Source organism: Hippichthys cyanospilos, chromosome 10 (assembly GCF_059441005.1).
Source record: "Hippichthys cyanospilos isolate Australia breed blue-spotted pipefish chromosome 10, RoL_Hcya_1.0, whole genome shotgun sequence".
In the NCBI taxonomy this organism is placed as follows: domain Eukaryota; kingdom Metazoa; phylum Chordata; class Actinopteri; order Syngnathiformes; family Syngnathidae; genus Hippichthys; species Hippichthys cyanospilos.
The window spans coordinates 1,978,530-1,994,861 of record NC_142378.1 but is presented as its reverse complement, the minus strand read 5'-3'; the positions used below and the strand labels follow the sequence as shown (position 1 = coordinate 1,994,861).

General features: G+C 36.9%; 1 protein-coding gene across 1 annotated transcript; it reads left to right on the top strand.

Annotated features, from left to right (window-relative positions):
• The first annotated feature begins 9,454 nt into the window (after positions 1 to 9,454).
• dpt (dermatopontin) lies at positions 9,455 to 15,783 on the top strand. The gene is made up of 4 exons (XM_088425603.1): positions 9,455 to 12,392; positions 15,030 to 15,155; positions 15,351 to 15,458; positions 15,543 to 15,783. Exons 1-4 carry the CDS (start codon positions 12,106 to 12,108, stop codon positions 15,607 to 15,609), a joined length of 588 nt encoding a protein of 195 aa, XP_088281729.1. The 5' UTR covers positions 9,455 to 12,105; the 3' UTR covers positions 15,610 to 15,783.
• The last annotated feature ends 549 nt before the right edge of the window (positions 15,784 to 16,332 follow it).

Here is a 16,332-nt window from a genome sequence, read left to right as displayed (position 1 = left end):
TCTCTTTCTACGGTGTGCGACTCCGCCCGCAAACTCTCGCAATAAGTTCCGACACGAAAGGGAGGGGGAGTGTAAGAAAGGGGAGCAAATAAACCAATCGGAGTGGCGTGTTACTCTGTGACGTCACGATAAAGGCTGTGCCGTGGTGGTGGGATTCAAATGGGAGGGGAAATAAATGTTGCACAGTTGCCAAGAGCGGTTAAGACGAAATGAGCTAAGTGCCATGGCAACCAACCGGTGTGCCCCCCCCCACTCCCACCCAAAACCATCGTAGCGGTGATCCGTGACGTCACTCATCACTTACGTGTTTTGTAATACAGAATTATGACAAGGAGAGAAACGATTTGACCACAAAAGGAGTGGAAATCTATTGGGGTACACGAAAACAAAATGGTGGATGACTAACTCTTTGGGGCACTGATTCTGAAAAGAGACAGAGAAACCGATTCCCCTTACTTTTTTTTAACCACACTTACACACACACACACACACACACACACACACACACATATTATATATATATATATATATATATATATATATATATATATATATATATATATATATATATATATATATATATATATATATATATATATATATATATATATATATATATATATATATATCAAGATAAACCTGCATTAGATACGGTCATATGAAAATTCCATGTCATAAAGCTTGATTTATGTAAAGAAAGTTGCTATTTTTTGTCTGATTTCAAACAAAAACAAAAATAGTGATGTAAACCTGCAATAGAAAGAGTATTGCTCATAAGTGAAAATCCGCAATGGAGTGAAGCGGCAATAACCGAATCGTCACGTAGCGAGGGAACCTTGGATTTGAGTTTTTCTCATTTTATTTGAACATGGGTGTAATTGTGATGAACTTCAGGCACTTTATCTTGGAACTCAAGCTTTTTCATTCGCAGGTTATTTGGTTTGATCGCAAGTTAGCTACCTAGCTAGTAATCTCCATATTCCACTGGCAAGGCCGCTTTTGACGAATTCACTTTTTCTGATTTTATTTTAGTTTGGTTGAAATTGTGATGATCTTCAGGCACAAGTCGCATCAGGAGTTATTTGGTTCAATTGTAACGTGCACTTAGCTAGCTAGCTAATAAGCTACCCTTTGGATAGTCTAGGCATGGCTGTTTTTAAAACGACTTGTAATCCGCGATTGCGCAAAAGGTGGAAGGAATATCTTTTGATAATTAATCAATGAATTGTTGTGCCTCTAGAATAAAAAAATTCAGATGTGAAAGCTACTCCGGCAACAGGGTATTAAGAGTAAAAGCACATACTCATTTTGTAAAGCTCATTAGCACCACCCATAGGTGTGGAGTGGAAAAGCATCATTTTCTATAGTCAAGACTTTTTTTATGTTTAAAACTTTTTTTTCAACAACATAATATGCATTGTTCATTTTCCCATTCATCCGCTGTACTTTCATACATAACAGATTTGCGTTTTTCCTTTCCCCCCGTCAGATTACTTCAAAACGACTTAAACGACTTACACAAACTCGATGACGGGATGTGGCCCATGCCGTAAAAACAAAACAATTTTGGAGCGTGGTCCGCGATCCGGATGAAAGTGTGTGTGTCGGGGAATTTATTTTCACATTTGTTTGACCTCTCTGTGTGAGACTTTCTGCTGGGAATTAGCGTAGTCCTTTTCATTTTAACAGTTAAACCGCTGGCTCACTGCAAATTCCGTTCACAGCCTTTGTGCCCGCTAGGCAGTAAGTTTCCACCTCATACGTGCGTGGGTGCTGGTGCGCGTGTGTGTGATTGTGTGTGTGTGTGGAATATTGAGCCGGGATTTGGCTACTGAACAATTGAAAATCACACTCCAAGCTCTTCAAATCAGATTTATAATGAGCACAGAGACTGGAGCAAAAGGGTGTGTGTGTGTGTGTGTGTGTGTGTGTGTGTGTGTGTGTGGAGAGGGAGGGGAGGTCCTGATTTATGGCCTGATTAGTTTACAGTCTCAGCTGCTCCGACATGTAGCTACCATGCTCACTGTATCTGCATGGTATCATAAAAATGGTGCATAGTTACATTTTGTGCTCATAGTTTCATTTCAGTGACAACTCTATCTACTACCTTCACCTGTTTTACACAGAGACCCAGCAAAATTGACTCACCGCTTTTAATAGGACAACAAAGTATCCCATTTTGGCCTTGTGACCTTTTTATACGCAACAGGATGTAGGGAAATATTATAAAATGACATTCTCATTTGCTGACTCCCATATTACCTATAAGGCCAGGCTCCGCCTTTTAAAGCCACACACACTCAAAGTCACAAAATCTGTAGTGCACAAGATGGCGGATTCTTACAAGAACAAACGATATCTCTAATGTGTTGTGTGTATGTTTTTATAGCCACCTCATCCTTTATTTTATGGATTGATGTGTTGAAATAGGACAGCCACTAAAATGTTAATTTACACACAGATGCACAGGTGCATGCTGGGAACATAGCTGGAGCTAGACTAGTTCACGCAGTCCTGCTGAGACTGCACTTTGTCTCCATATAAATTGCTTCAAAACTGGAGCATATATAGGATATCAAAATTTCAAACAGGGTGTTTAATTGTACAAAATACTGAAATACAGAGGTAAAAATTGAAGAATTTTCATAGAAATTTCATAGAGAAATGAAAACTCGCATGTATGCGCTGTATAAGGCGCACTGTAAGTTTTTGATAAAATTGAAGACTTTTAGATGCGCCTTATAGTGCAGAAAATACGGTTATTTTTTCACTTGTGTAACAAAAAAGTAATTTCTGTGTGAATGACAATCCATGCGGTTTGCCATCACTCCATCCAAAAAGTAAATAATGTAATGAACTCCACCGGCAACTCTATTGATTTTTTTTTTTTTTTTTATGCAGCGATTGCACAGGAAGGCCCACCGTGTTTGCACAGATCAAGGCTTAGCCAAGATTACCAGAAGGTGCGGCATTCTGAGATAGCCTGTGGACGGAATCTGGTATGCGGGGAGCCAGCCCGACTCAAACCCGTTGACAATAGTGTGTCTATGCACGTGGCCCTCACGAGTGTGGGGTCAAAGACAGAACCCACTGATGGACCTCCATAAATCAAAATTTACAAAAAAATAAATAAATCACTCTTCCATTGTAAATAATGTAAAGACAAGTTATGTGTTGTGATCATAAAGAAAAGACTCCATGAGCAGGTAGTGTTTAAGGTAAAACGATAAAAATTAATCCCAGTTGAAGATGCCTGACAGACAAATCAAGGTATATCTCAAAAAGAAACAAATAATGTTAGCGCTCTCATCATATAGGGCAAATTATTTCATACTGGTGATCATTTTTTTCTGTAATCCGGCGATAGTTTGGTTGAATTGCCTCTACGCTCGCTTTGTTGTAAAACCTGTTCGGTGAATTTACATAGGCATCCATTTTGTAAACAATGAGCACGTTCACCTGAGGCGAGTTGAAACTATACATTAAAAAATGCTTTGCTAGCTTTCAAGTCTAAACCGGAGCTGCTGCTGTGACCTTGGTCATTGCCACAGTTCATTTCACTGAAACTAAGGGGACATCATTTTGGACTGTTTAACGCCCCGAAATTTGTTAGCGCAAATTTGGGGATGTCCCTTTCCTGTTCTAATGTGACTTCTTCACAGAACAAAGTTTATGTTGGGATGGACGAATGAGTTGGGTGTGGATGAACTTGACTGGCCTGCACACAAGTTTGACTTGAAGAACGGTCACAAAAGACCCATTAAGACAGTTAAGAAACCTTGTGGAAATCCTTACTAGAGAATGTTTAGTGATCTAGGTACAGTTAGTTGTTGCATAGATGTTGTCTTCGGCTGTTGTCTCCAGCTAATGTTTATTGTTGCCTTCAGGAACAGGCGGAAATCACGACCTTGTTAGTTCCAAATACCCTTTATTGATCCATCCGTCCGTCCATCCATCCATCCATCCATCCATCCATCCATCCATCCATCCATCCATCCATCCATCCATCAATGTTAGGTGTTACCTTCAGAGACAACGGAAGATTACAGCTTTCAAAATGACCTTTGTCGATCCATCATCCATCCATCAGCCAATGTTAGGTGTTGCCTTCAGAGAAAGTCGGAAATTGCAGCCTTCCATATAGTCTTTATCTATCCATCCATCCGTCTTCCAATGGTAGGTGTTGCCTTCAGAGACAGTCGTAAATTACAGCTTTCCAGATACTCTTTATTAATCCATCCATCATCCATCCATTCGTCTTCCAATGGTAGGTGTTGCCTTCCGAGACAGTCGGAAATTACAGCTTTCTAGTTATTCTTTATTAAGCCGTCCATCCATGCATCCATCCATCCATCCATCCATCCATCCATCCATCCATCCATCCAGTCGTCTTCCAATGCTAGGTGCCTTCAGAGACAGACGGAAATTACAGCTTTCCAGTTATTCTTTATTAAGCCGTCCATCCATGCATCCATCCATCCATCCATCCATCCATCCATCCATCCATCCATCCATCCAGTCGTCTTCCAATGCTAGGTGCCTTCAGAGACAGACGGAAATTACAGCTTTCCAGTTATTCTTTATTAAGCCGTCCGTCCGTCCATCCAGCCATCCATCCATCCATCCACGAGTCAGGTGTTGCTTTCAGAGACAGTCGGAAAATCACAGTTTTCCAAACGCCCTTTGTTCATCCATCCATCCATTCGCAGTTGCTTTTCAGAACAATCCTTATCCAATATCTCATCTAACTTCTACTAGAAGCAAAAAACATAAACCTTAATATGTGCTTACTAAACTTGTTGTTTGCGTATTTCCATATTCCAGCAATAATAACATTTTTTTTTTCATTTCGACTCTTTGTTTACCACCCTTTATTCTCCACCCCTCTTCTAGTACTAAAGCGGACACCGACGCTAACAGCTAAGAAAGCGCATACATACAGCGTGCAAATAAACGCGCCCAAAATAGTCGTGGTGACGCTTCTTTTTCCGGCGAGGCCTTTTCATCTTATCTGAGACAGGCATCCACCTCCAACGTTTTGTTCCCCCCCGCACTAATGGTTGTCCGGAGGACAGTGATTTGTCCAGGTTATTGTGTTGGCCTTTTGGTCGGGCTCTTAATTTAATCAGTGAAGCCTAATTAAACAGCAAAGGTCTGATTGGGGGTGGGGGGGTGGGGGGGTACAACCATGCTGGGGGACCTTTTGACACGCTAGCGCAACGCCACATACCACAGATTGTTTTCGGTTTTGCTGTTCAAATCTGTCGCTATTCATGAATGTAGCGGCCTTTTCGGGATTTACAGTACCGGTCAAAAATTTTGAAACACCTTCAGATTCAGATGTCTCAGTAAGACACAGGGGTGTCCAAACGTTTTTCTTTAGAGGACCGCATACAGATAAATACAAAGATGTAAGGGCCACTTTATTGTTTTATACTTATATCACATGGTAAAAATAAATCAAGCAATTAAAAATGGTCTATAAAATGAAGTTATTAAAAAAAAAAAAAAAAAAATTCTGTTGAAACGCATTCAATGCCTGGGATGTATTTTCACGTTTTTTTAAGAGTCCAAACTTTCAATCCCAGATACTTAAGAATGATGCATTTTTTTCCTAATTTTCGTTATGCTTTTAAAGACGTAATAATTAAAGATGTTTTTTTTTTCCCATTAAACCGCTCAAATTGTTCAGTGGCATCAGTTCTATCCATATATATGTAGGGTGAATTTATTAACACCCACAAAAAATTTTTAAAATGCTATGGACTGTCTTTGTAGTCTGTGACGTGATGATGACATTTTAAGATATAGCCATTTAACATGTCTCTACCGCCACCTAGTGTCTTGAGGTGAAACAAAAGTCAACAAAGAATTTTCTGTTTGCTAACATAATGTGACCGCCGCTCAATGGAATGTTGCAAAAATTGCAAAAAAAATCAATGTATTAAATCCGATTGAAATACATCTCAAAAATTGTAATTATAATGTTTTATATGGTCCAAAATTCTTGCAATGATTATTTTTGTAGATAAAATCTCGCAAATCCAGCTGCAATCACATAAAAATGTCAGAATCGTTGCATTTTGAAATTTTTACAAGTTTTAATCATCTGTCGTAAATTTCAGCTCCTTAGTGTTTTTTTTCCCATTGATTCTTTTATGATGTCACAAAAAAAATCAAAGGAATTTCCATCATTTGTAACATAATGCCAAAAAGGTTAATTCAATTTATAAACTTGAGACCTCGTAGCACTTTAGCTAGTAAACAAACAGCTAATATATGACAATGTCTATTAGCCTGGCGGCCATATTGATGCCGTGCGTTTTGTTTCTTCTTTGTCTAAAACGTTCTTCATTTCTCAATTTCGATGAAAGCCAGATCTGTGTCATGTAAACACTTGTCATATTGAATTATGTCGCTACTAGCCAGGCATGCTACGAGAACGAAGCAAAAACTTTTCTCTGAAACAATAAATCAGATTTAATCATTCATCTTTCAATATTCAACAGGGTTTTAATATACTTAGACAAGATCTGTAGTTTATAACTTGATTTCGACAATTCTTATGTGTTTTCCTGACCTTGTGCGCATGGAAAATCAACTGTATGTACAGGTTAAACAAAACAATTCCCAGCATGCACCAAGACTGCGGGCGCTGAAATGTGATTACGTTTATGGCTTTATTGTCATAACAAGTCACGCTTATCAGCATGATTGTCAGGATTTACTATCCAATAAAGAATTACAATAACTAAACATCATACCTAACAGTGTCTACACGATGTTTTTTTTTTTTTTAAACAACAATGGAGGGAAAATCAATGCTCATATATATATATATATATATATATATATATATATATATATATATATATATATATATATATATATATATATATATATATATATATATATATCCAAAATGGTTCTCGATTAATTTTGGTAATCATTTAGCTGTTGATTCTCATTGCTGCTTCAAACCCAAGTCAATAGTTTTGATCGGTAGTTGGTTTTGTATGGTAGAAAAAGAGGGAAAAAATGTTTATAATCGATTCTCAAAAGTTCATAAATAATTATTTTGATTCAACACAAAAATATGTTTTTAAATCTATCAAATATAAAGAAAAATAAGTATACTTCAGAATGGTGAATATTTAAAGAATATTTAAATAAAACAAGGTCTCAAACGATGAACCGATTATCCAAAAATGGTTTTCGATTAATTTGGTAATCCATTAGCTGTCGATTACTCGTTGCTGTTCTAAACATGAATAAATGATTCTGATTCGTAGTTGGATTGTATGGTAGCTAAAAGTAGGTCTCAAACGATTAACCGATTATCCAAAATGGTTTTCGGTTAATTTGGTAATCCATTTGCTGTCGATTACTCGTTGCTGTTCTAAACATGAGCAAATGATTCTGATTCGTAGTTGGATTGTATGGTAGCTGAAAATTTCATCATAGTTGGATTGACTTAAATCAAATCGTAACTGGAGTTAATCGTAAAATAATTTGCGTCAGTGCTATTTCAAGTTGAGTGAATCTTATGGTAATATTTTCTTCTGTAGTGACTATTATATTACTATTATACTGTAAATAGAGTGAATTAATGTAAACTTATGAGCACAGCTTCTTATTCTCTTTCGTTAATGTTTGAAATGCTCTCGATTTCGAGAAACAAATTGGGCTTGTTCAACTCATAAGTCAAGGCGCCGTTTTAAGTGAATGAAGCCCTACATTCAACAAGCCCCGTTCCCAAAAGACCACCCGAAAATAGACTGCGGCGGCTATAAATACTCGCCGATTGTGCTCCCGTTCACTACTCTTATTTTGGAACACGGGCCAGCGTTTTATTTTGGGTCGCTTTGAAGATAATCACAAGGGGGTGCTATATGGAATGACCAGGCACTTAAAGAACAAATGGAGGCCTTCCCCCTTGCTAATCAGGGTGACAAGCGATGCTGGCCAGGTTGCCGCGGCGACCGGAGGATGCTTGGAAACAATGTGTCTCATTGGCTGACACTCACATCCTAATGGGGAAGGCGGTCAGGCGAGTGACTCAACTACAAGATAACTACAAATGGTTTCAAAATAGAAATGTCCTTGCTATTGTGATTTTTTTCCCTCTCCCTCTAAGAAAACTTGTAATATTTTGATTCCCGTTGACACTTACAAAAATATTTGATTTGCATGTCAGCAACCCTCCATAAAAATTTATTTGATGAGAATGTTATTCTTTATTATTTCATTACTATTTTAAAAGATGAGAATCCTCACCCATGAGAGATTATTTTTTAATTATTCATTGTAATTATAAGTCATTATATATTACTTATTGACCTGACAGAATTTACTGCTATAGTACTTATTACTAAATTAACCGATTACTTTGGTACTTAACCCTAACCCTCCATAAAAATGTATTTGATGAGAATGTTATTATTTCATTACTATTTTAAAAGATGAGAATTCTCATCCATGAGAGATTATTTTTAAATTATTTATTGTATTTATAAGTAATTATATATTGCTTATTGACCTGAAATAATTTACTGCTATAGCACTTATTACTTAATTAACCGATTACTTTGGTACTCAGCACCTAAATTGATTGATTATTTTGGGTAAAAATGAACTAAAGTAATTGATTACTTTAGTACTTACCAGCCATTTTCAGACACTTAAAAAAAATGCCAAAAAAAGTCTAAATATGGGATTGAATGTCTGTATCCTTAAAAAAAAAATCATAACGTCTTTGGGATTGAATGAGTTAACGTTTCAAACAATCTTGACATGGATTTTGATATGATGTCCGAAATAATCTGTGTGGATTATATAAATGCCAGACACCATATTACAAAAATGAGCTCTTTTGCTAATTTGTCTTTTTTTCCGGCGGGAACAGATGACATTTCTGCTCAGCGATAGAGCACTTAGTGGTGCGTGTGGTGTGTAAAATGAAGCCTTTCAGCAAATGCCCTTTTTGCCCCTTTTAGGCAATTAGCTTGATGAAGAGTGAGACAGAGTATTGATACGCTAATGGCTCTCCAAGACATGATAGTACTGCTAGGATATTATTATTTTATTTCATATTTGATGAGCTTTTTAAGCAGATGGCGCATGTCATATTGGTCATTTGCTGATGGGGTGCTCAAATGGAAGTAATTATATAAAACACACTTATACAGTATATTCTCCTGAGGCCCAGTCTATTCATTTGTGTCCATGGTAATGGACATGAATTTTTGGTATATGTTTTTGAGCTACACTATTATTGTCCTAGTGTGCACAGTTTAATGTGTTTGGATGGGATGTAATTTGTAAAACTGACACAGTGGGAAAAAACAAGACACCCTATAAACATTTTGGTAAAAAATACCCGAATAATGGGTATTAAAAATACCCGAATAATGGGTGTTAAAACCAAAGACCGACCCAATATTTGGGTCAATTCAAACCAACTGCTTGGATTGTATTATACAAAAAAAATATTTTTTTTGGTTGTTTTGAGGAAAACAAAATAGAATTTGGGTCAAATTGACCCAAATATTAGGTATGCCCTTTTTGAGCCATGATTGGGTTACCTGCTACCCAACTTTTTTAGATTGTTGGCTGGCTCTCAGGAATATATATGATAGTGTACACTTAAAAACAGTTGGGTTAAAAAAAACAAAAACAATTATACCTCAAAAAAAGGACCGACCCAATCTTTGTGTTGATTTGACTCAACTTCCTGAGTTGTTTTGAACAAATCAACCCCCCCCAAAAATGTTTATTTTCTACAAGACAACCTCAACATTTCTAGACATTTTTTTCCATTTCATTCAAACACCATAAAAAATTACAAAGCAAAAATATGTATAAATAGTCTTTGAAAGTTAATATCTTGTCATACGTTATCTACTTGGCTAGCTAGCTAGCTACCCACCAAACAATTTAACACCGCAGCCTTTTCAGCTAACTGCTTTTTAACCTAGCTTTCAAGCTACTTAGCTATCTGTCAACTTATTACTAACCTCAGAACCAACCCAGCAAACACCAAGGCAGCTACCTTCATACCTAGCGACAACCCAAGCTAGCAACCCAAGTACAAACCTAGCTTGTTTGGAGTCATTGTATGTCATTGTAAATAGAGTAGATTGCATTGAAAAGGTTTGTGAATCATAGCGGAAAATGATCGAATCCTTTGGCATTGAAGAGTAAAGCGCACTATATTATAATTAGAATGTATTTTAATCGTTTTAAATTGTATATGATCTGTAGTGTATCATATAATATTGAACCGTGAACAAAATGAGTTGTAATGTATTTATAGCAAAACTCTAATTATAGTAAATTGTGTCATATAAGAGGAAGTTCTGTCATAAGTGACTTATATACTGCGACAATCTGCAATTCCGTATCGATCGATCGAGCGAGTAGTAATGAGCGAATCTTATCTCAATTACAACGTCGCTTATCACATCGACAGTAGCTTTAAGTACATATCAAAGGTCGAGATTTATTGGCAGTGTCTCAATACTGATAACAAAAGTTTTCCGTCCTGTGTAAAACTACTTGGTTGACATCGATTGTCCCGTTTGTAAATAAGGTCCAGATTTTGGCTCTAGGTGGTAAACATTCACTTCACATGTGGTCCTTTTCACTAACACTCTTTCTTGGTGTTTATATTGAAGTGGAACACATGGCTACAATTGCTAACAGGTGACCGAGTGCATGCCACGGAGGCTAACAAAGTATGACATCAACCAAGGGAATCGTATCACAATTGGAATGAATCGTTTCATATTGCATCATAAAAAGACTGTATCGCATTGTAATTGGGTGAAATTGTTTACACGATTGTAGCGTGTCACATCCCGTCATTTTGGTGAATCGTATCACATTGCATACGGAATGAATCTGTGAATCGTATCACATTGCATATGGAATGAATCCTATCGTAATTGGAGTTAAGTGCCTCGGATTCAATTTGGGTCAAATCGTATCATAAGTAAATCGTATCATATCACATCGTATATAAAGTCAATTTCTTCTTATTTTGTCATATTCGAGGGTGAATGAATCAGATTGAAATTGAAACTTTCGGAGTGAATCGTATCATATCATCTCTGACATGCATTGTATCATAATTGTGAATTTTATCACATTTAATAGCAAACTGAGTGAATCCTAGAATTCGAAACATCATAGTTACATTGAAATCGTTAAGTTAAGCGTATCGTATCGCTTCGTAAACTGAGCCTCTTGTATTGTTATGAGAGTAAATCGTATCATACCGAATTGGAATTAACTTTACAGTTTTTCATCGGAATCAGAATGAATCATATTAATTCGTAAGGGGAGAAAATCGTCATAGGAGTGAGTTGAATCAAAATCGGCGTTAGGTGTAGGTTATACTGTACCGTACTTGTTGTGAACCGTATCGTAATTGGAGTGAATCAAAGCAAATCGTAATCGGAATGAATTGTAGCATGATAAGTGAGCCGTATGGTATTTAAAGTTACGCTAATCCTCAATGGATCTTTTTATCGTAACTGCAGTAAATCGCATCGGAACCGGAGTAAATTTCACCGTAATTACCTTGTGAAGGAAGTTAATCGTATCACGCTAGGAGTTGCGCGTATCCTTTCGCGTTTCACGGTAAATTTAATTGGGAATCGCGGCGAAATGTATTGTTACTGGAGAAAATTTGATCGTAAAGACTATAGCTACTTTGAAACGTCCAATCAAATTGTCCTGCATCCCTGGTTTCACGTGTACTCTTTCCCCAAAACACACTTTCTTGGTGTTTATATTAAAGTGGAACACATGGCTACGATCGCTAACACGTGAGCGAATGCGCGCCAGAGGGGCTAACAAAGCATGACGTCAATATTTGAATTGCGTGTAGTAAATGAAAATTCCTGCCTTTTTAAGGCGCCCCTTTACAAGCTGACAACAATTGTTTCGTTCTTTTCCCCGAGTCCACCTTAAAACGTCCAACGAGGTCAAATGACTTTTGGACGGCGGCTCCCGGCGGCTCGTTTACGTCGGCGCCGGTTGCCAAACATCTGGAGCTTTATAAGCGGGACTTAGCGAAGGAAAGCGCACTCACCCTCCGACATGAATCCGGTTCTGGTGGCGCTGGCCTGGTCCTTGGCGGTCTCGGTCGGGGCTCAGCCGCAGCCTCAGCCGCATGATCACCAGGACATGGGATGGGTCAACGGCTACCGCCAGGGTTTTAGCTTTCAGTGTCCTCACGGAGAAGCCCTGGTGGCCATCAGGAGCTACTTCAGTGCCGAAGGGGGTTCCGATCGCCTTTGGGCCTTCGAGTGCCAGCCCACGCCGGAGGGACTCGGACCCCCCAGCGACTGCTGGTGGGACGACATCAACCGTGCCGGCATGGAGTGGTAAGTGACCGGACAAAATGCTGCCTTCGTGCAAATGGTTAGCTTAGTAGCATCATTGCCAAAGTCATTTCTAAATTTGTGTCATGAAGTCATGCAGCCGACAAAATGGTTCTGTTGTTGCTATTGCTTTATTTTGCTTTATTCTAGTATACATTTTCTTTTGTTTATTGGCTTTTTTCTCCCTTGCAAAGAAAAACCTATGTTCTTGTTTTATTTTTTTTTCCGTCATCAGCAGGTGTCAAAATGGCTGCTGCGAGATGGATATAAAGGAGTGTTTTGTTTTTTAATTGGTATTCTGTAAAGGCAATATTACTCAGAATTCTGTATTTTGGCCAGTAGGGGCAAGTAGAAAAAATTTATGTATAAAAAATAGTGGCTTGACTTCCCCCTTTAATTTTTGTAATCTTTTACACCATTGACATGACTTTTTCCACATAAAACTACAGTTTTTTTTCAGTTGTTGATATTGACACTAATTTTAGTGTAGTGAAATATTTTGTGTTAAAAAACTCATGAAAGTAAAACTTTATTCTTTTATATTTAAAAGTTAAGTTTATTCGATCTTTGTGTTGACAACTCAAAATATTGTAGTTGTATTTTTACATCCTCTCCATTTTTTTACCTGACATTTACATTTTATTGAAAATTAAATATAAATTCTTACAGAATACAGAAATACAGAAAATATTTCCATTGTTTTTCCCCAAAATCCTGACATTGTAAATTTTCCCATAAAATACTTTTTCTGTCCTTACTGTTATGACTTTGTTTTTTTTTAAATAAAATTAAAATGACTTTTTGTCATATGTCACAACTTTATGCCTATTACTTTTGTTATATTGCAACTTTATTTTTCCCAAGTTACTTGTTGACATTATGACTTTTCTTTTGCAAAATACTCTCGTAAAGTTACACATGTTTTTTATTTGTGGGAAAGTATGAAGTGCATTTCGACAGCCCTTGCATTTTTTTTTTAATTGGTCACAAGCTAGCAGGCGTCCTGCAACGTAGCAACCACCACATCGTAAAGCATGAGAGTGTTTCCGAAATTTCGCTAAGCTAAAGAACACATTTTACAACAGAAAAACCTCACGTTACAGACACCCAAACATCTACTTGAGTAAAGTAAAAGTATTATTACTTCAGTGAAATTCCACCATTAGAAATCCCTTGGTCATGTGATGAAAATCTGTTTAAAAAAATCTTTTTTAAGTGTTGTTCTGCGGTTTGGTTGCGCAACAATCTGTGAATGAACCTCCAGCAAAATGGCATTTGCCGGGCCACAAAAGAAATGTGGTAAAGTTGAAGCTCAGATTTATTACCTCCCGGTTGACTTGATTCTAAGGCAAACATTCCATTAAGCGCCACATTTACCCAACGCTAACATATTCCAAGTCTTTTTGACTAAACGCCACAGGGGGATGTATATATCTCCGTGGGCTTGTAATTGGACCATGTTGCCATGACAAATGCCCCCAGTCTAACCTGACTTAAAAGGGAACGCATACAAGAATTACACAGAGAATTACATGAATATTTTAACCATTATGCTTCCACAGGCTGCTAGCTTAATGCTAGTACACAATGCAAAACATCATAGAGAGACTAATACTATCAAACTAGCAGTGTTAGAACACTTGTGGTGGAGCAACACATGTAAACAAGCATAACTCCTAGGCATATATTCTTTATCCTCTGCAAAAAACAAGAACTACTATTGTATATAATGAGCAGTACACAATGCAAAACATTATAGAGAGGCTAATACTAACAAATGTCGCAGTGTTAGAACACTTATGGTGGAGCAACACGTGTAAACAAGCATAACTCCTAGGCATATATTCTTTATCCTCTGCAAAAAACAAGAACTACTACTGTATATAATTAGTACACAATGCAAAACATCATAGAGAAACTAATACTATCAAACTAGCAGTGTTAAAACACTTATGGTGGAGCAACACATGTAAACAAGCCTAACTCCTAGGCATATATTTTTTATCCTCTGCAAAAAACAAGAACTACTACTGTATATAATGAGTAGTACACAATGCAAAACATCATAGAGAGACTAATACTATCAAACTAGCAGTGTTAGAACACTTATGGTGGAGCAACACATGTAAACAAGCATTATTCTTAGGCATATATTTTTTATCCTCTGCAAAAAACAAGAACTACTACTGTATATAATGAGCAGTACACAATGCAAAACATCATAGAGAGGCTAATACTATCAAACTTGCAGTGTTAGAACACTTATGGTGGAGCAACACATGTAAACAAACATAACTTCTAGGCATATATTCTTTATCCTCTGCAAAAAACAAGAACTACTATTGTATATAATGAGCAGTACACGATGCAAAACATCATAGAGAGACTAATACTATCAAACTAGCAGTGTTAGAACACTTATGGTGGAGCAACACATGTAAACAAGCATAACTCCTAGGCATATATTCTTTATCCTCTGCAAAAAGCGAGAACTACTACTGCATATAATGAGCAGTTGTGGCTGTATGGAATGGATTAATGACATTTACATTCATTTATAAATTATAAGAAATAACACTATTTGGAAATACATGTTGTTTTTTTTAATTTTATTTAGTTTTGACTTTTTTGACATCGCAGGACTTCCAAGTGCACCCGTAACGGTCTGGTGGCGGGCGTGCAGAGCAAGTACTTTGAAAGCGTGTTGGACCGAGAATGGCAATTCTACTGCTGCTACTACAAAAAGCGATGTCCATACTCTTGCATGTATGTATGCAGATCATTTCTATGATATATATGTGAGATTTTAACATTTAGAATGCTATAGAATATATATGTACATATATATGCATATGTAGTTTCGTTTTTATTTTCATTTTTTTACTTTTAGGAAGAAATAACTACTACTACTAATATATGCATATGTAGTTTTTTTTTTACTTGTTTTTTTTTTACTTTTAGGAAGACAAACGACATTCCTGAATACCACCAAGAGGAGGCGGAGCTGGTGGTCCCCAGCTACGGTTACTTCATCCGAGGAGCCGAGACCACCTTTAGCGGAGTCCTGAGGTCTGTTTCGGGTGACCTTCTGAATTTCTTGGTTTTGTCCGGTCCTGTTGGACTGACAGCGTTGTCTTGATATTTTGCCCGTAGGGATCGCCAGTGGAAGTACATCTTGTGCAGGATGACCGACTTTGACTGTGATTTTGAGAATTTATAGACTCGTCCAAGAACGATGTCATATTTACGTATTAGGTAACAGCGACTATGTAGATCGTGTATTTCGCTTTTATGGGCCAAACGCAGGTCCGTGTAATCGGAATTTAAAAGCATGCACACAAAAACCTAAAAAACAACAAATGTCATAAACTGTGGTTCCATTTATGCAGTTCTGGCAATTAAACACACACTGTTTTATAACCGTCTGATTAAAAGTGCAATTTTCCTCATTTTATCCACCAAGTCTCGTGGGCTCGTAAAATCCCCCGAATTTATTTTGACGTTTTACGAGTCCAGACATTCAATCCTAGGGACTTATTTATATATTTTTGATTGATATTTTGTTTCTTTGGCAGAAGGAGTGCTAAAATGCAATCGATTCAGAATGCAATTACCTAAAGTAATTGATTGTACATGAATCAGTATTGATTACTTTAGTATCTAAAATAATGAAAATATAATAATAATAATCTACTATACAATAATAATACTATAATACTAAAAAGTAGTATTAATCATTAATACTGTAGTACCTGAAGTAAATTGATTACTAAAATATTGATTAGTACCTAAAGTAGGCAATTACTTTTGTTCTTAAGTAGCTAAAGTAATTAATTACATTGTTTAAGTCATTAATTCATCAGCTGTTTCTAGACCCTCATTTTATTACATTCAATCCCAGGTACTTATTTATATCTTTTTGATTTTTTTTTTCAAGTGTTTG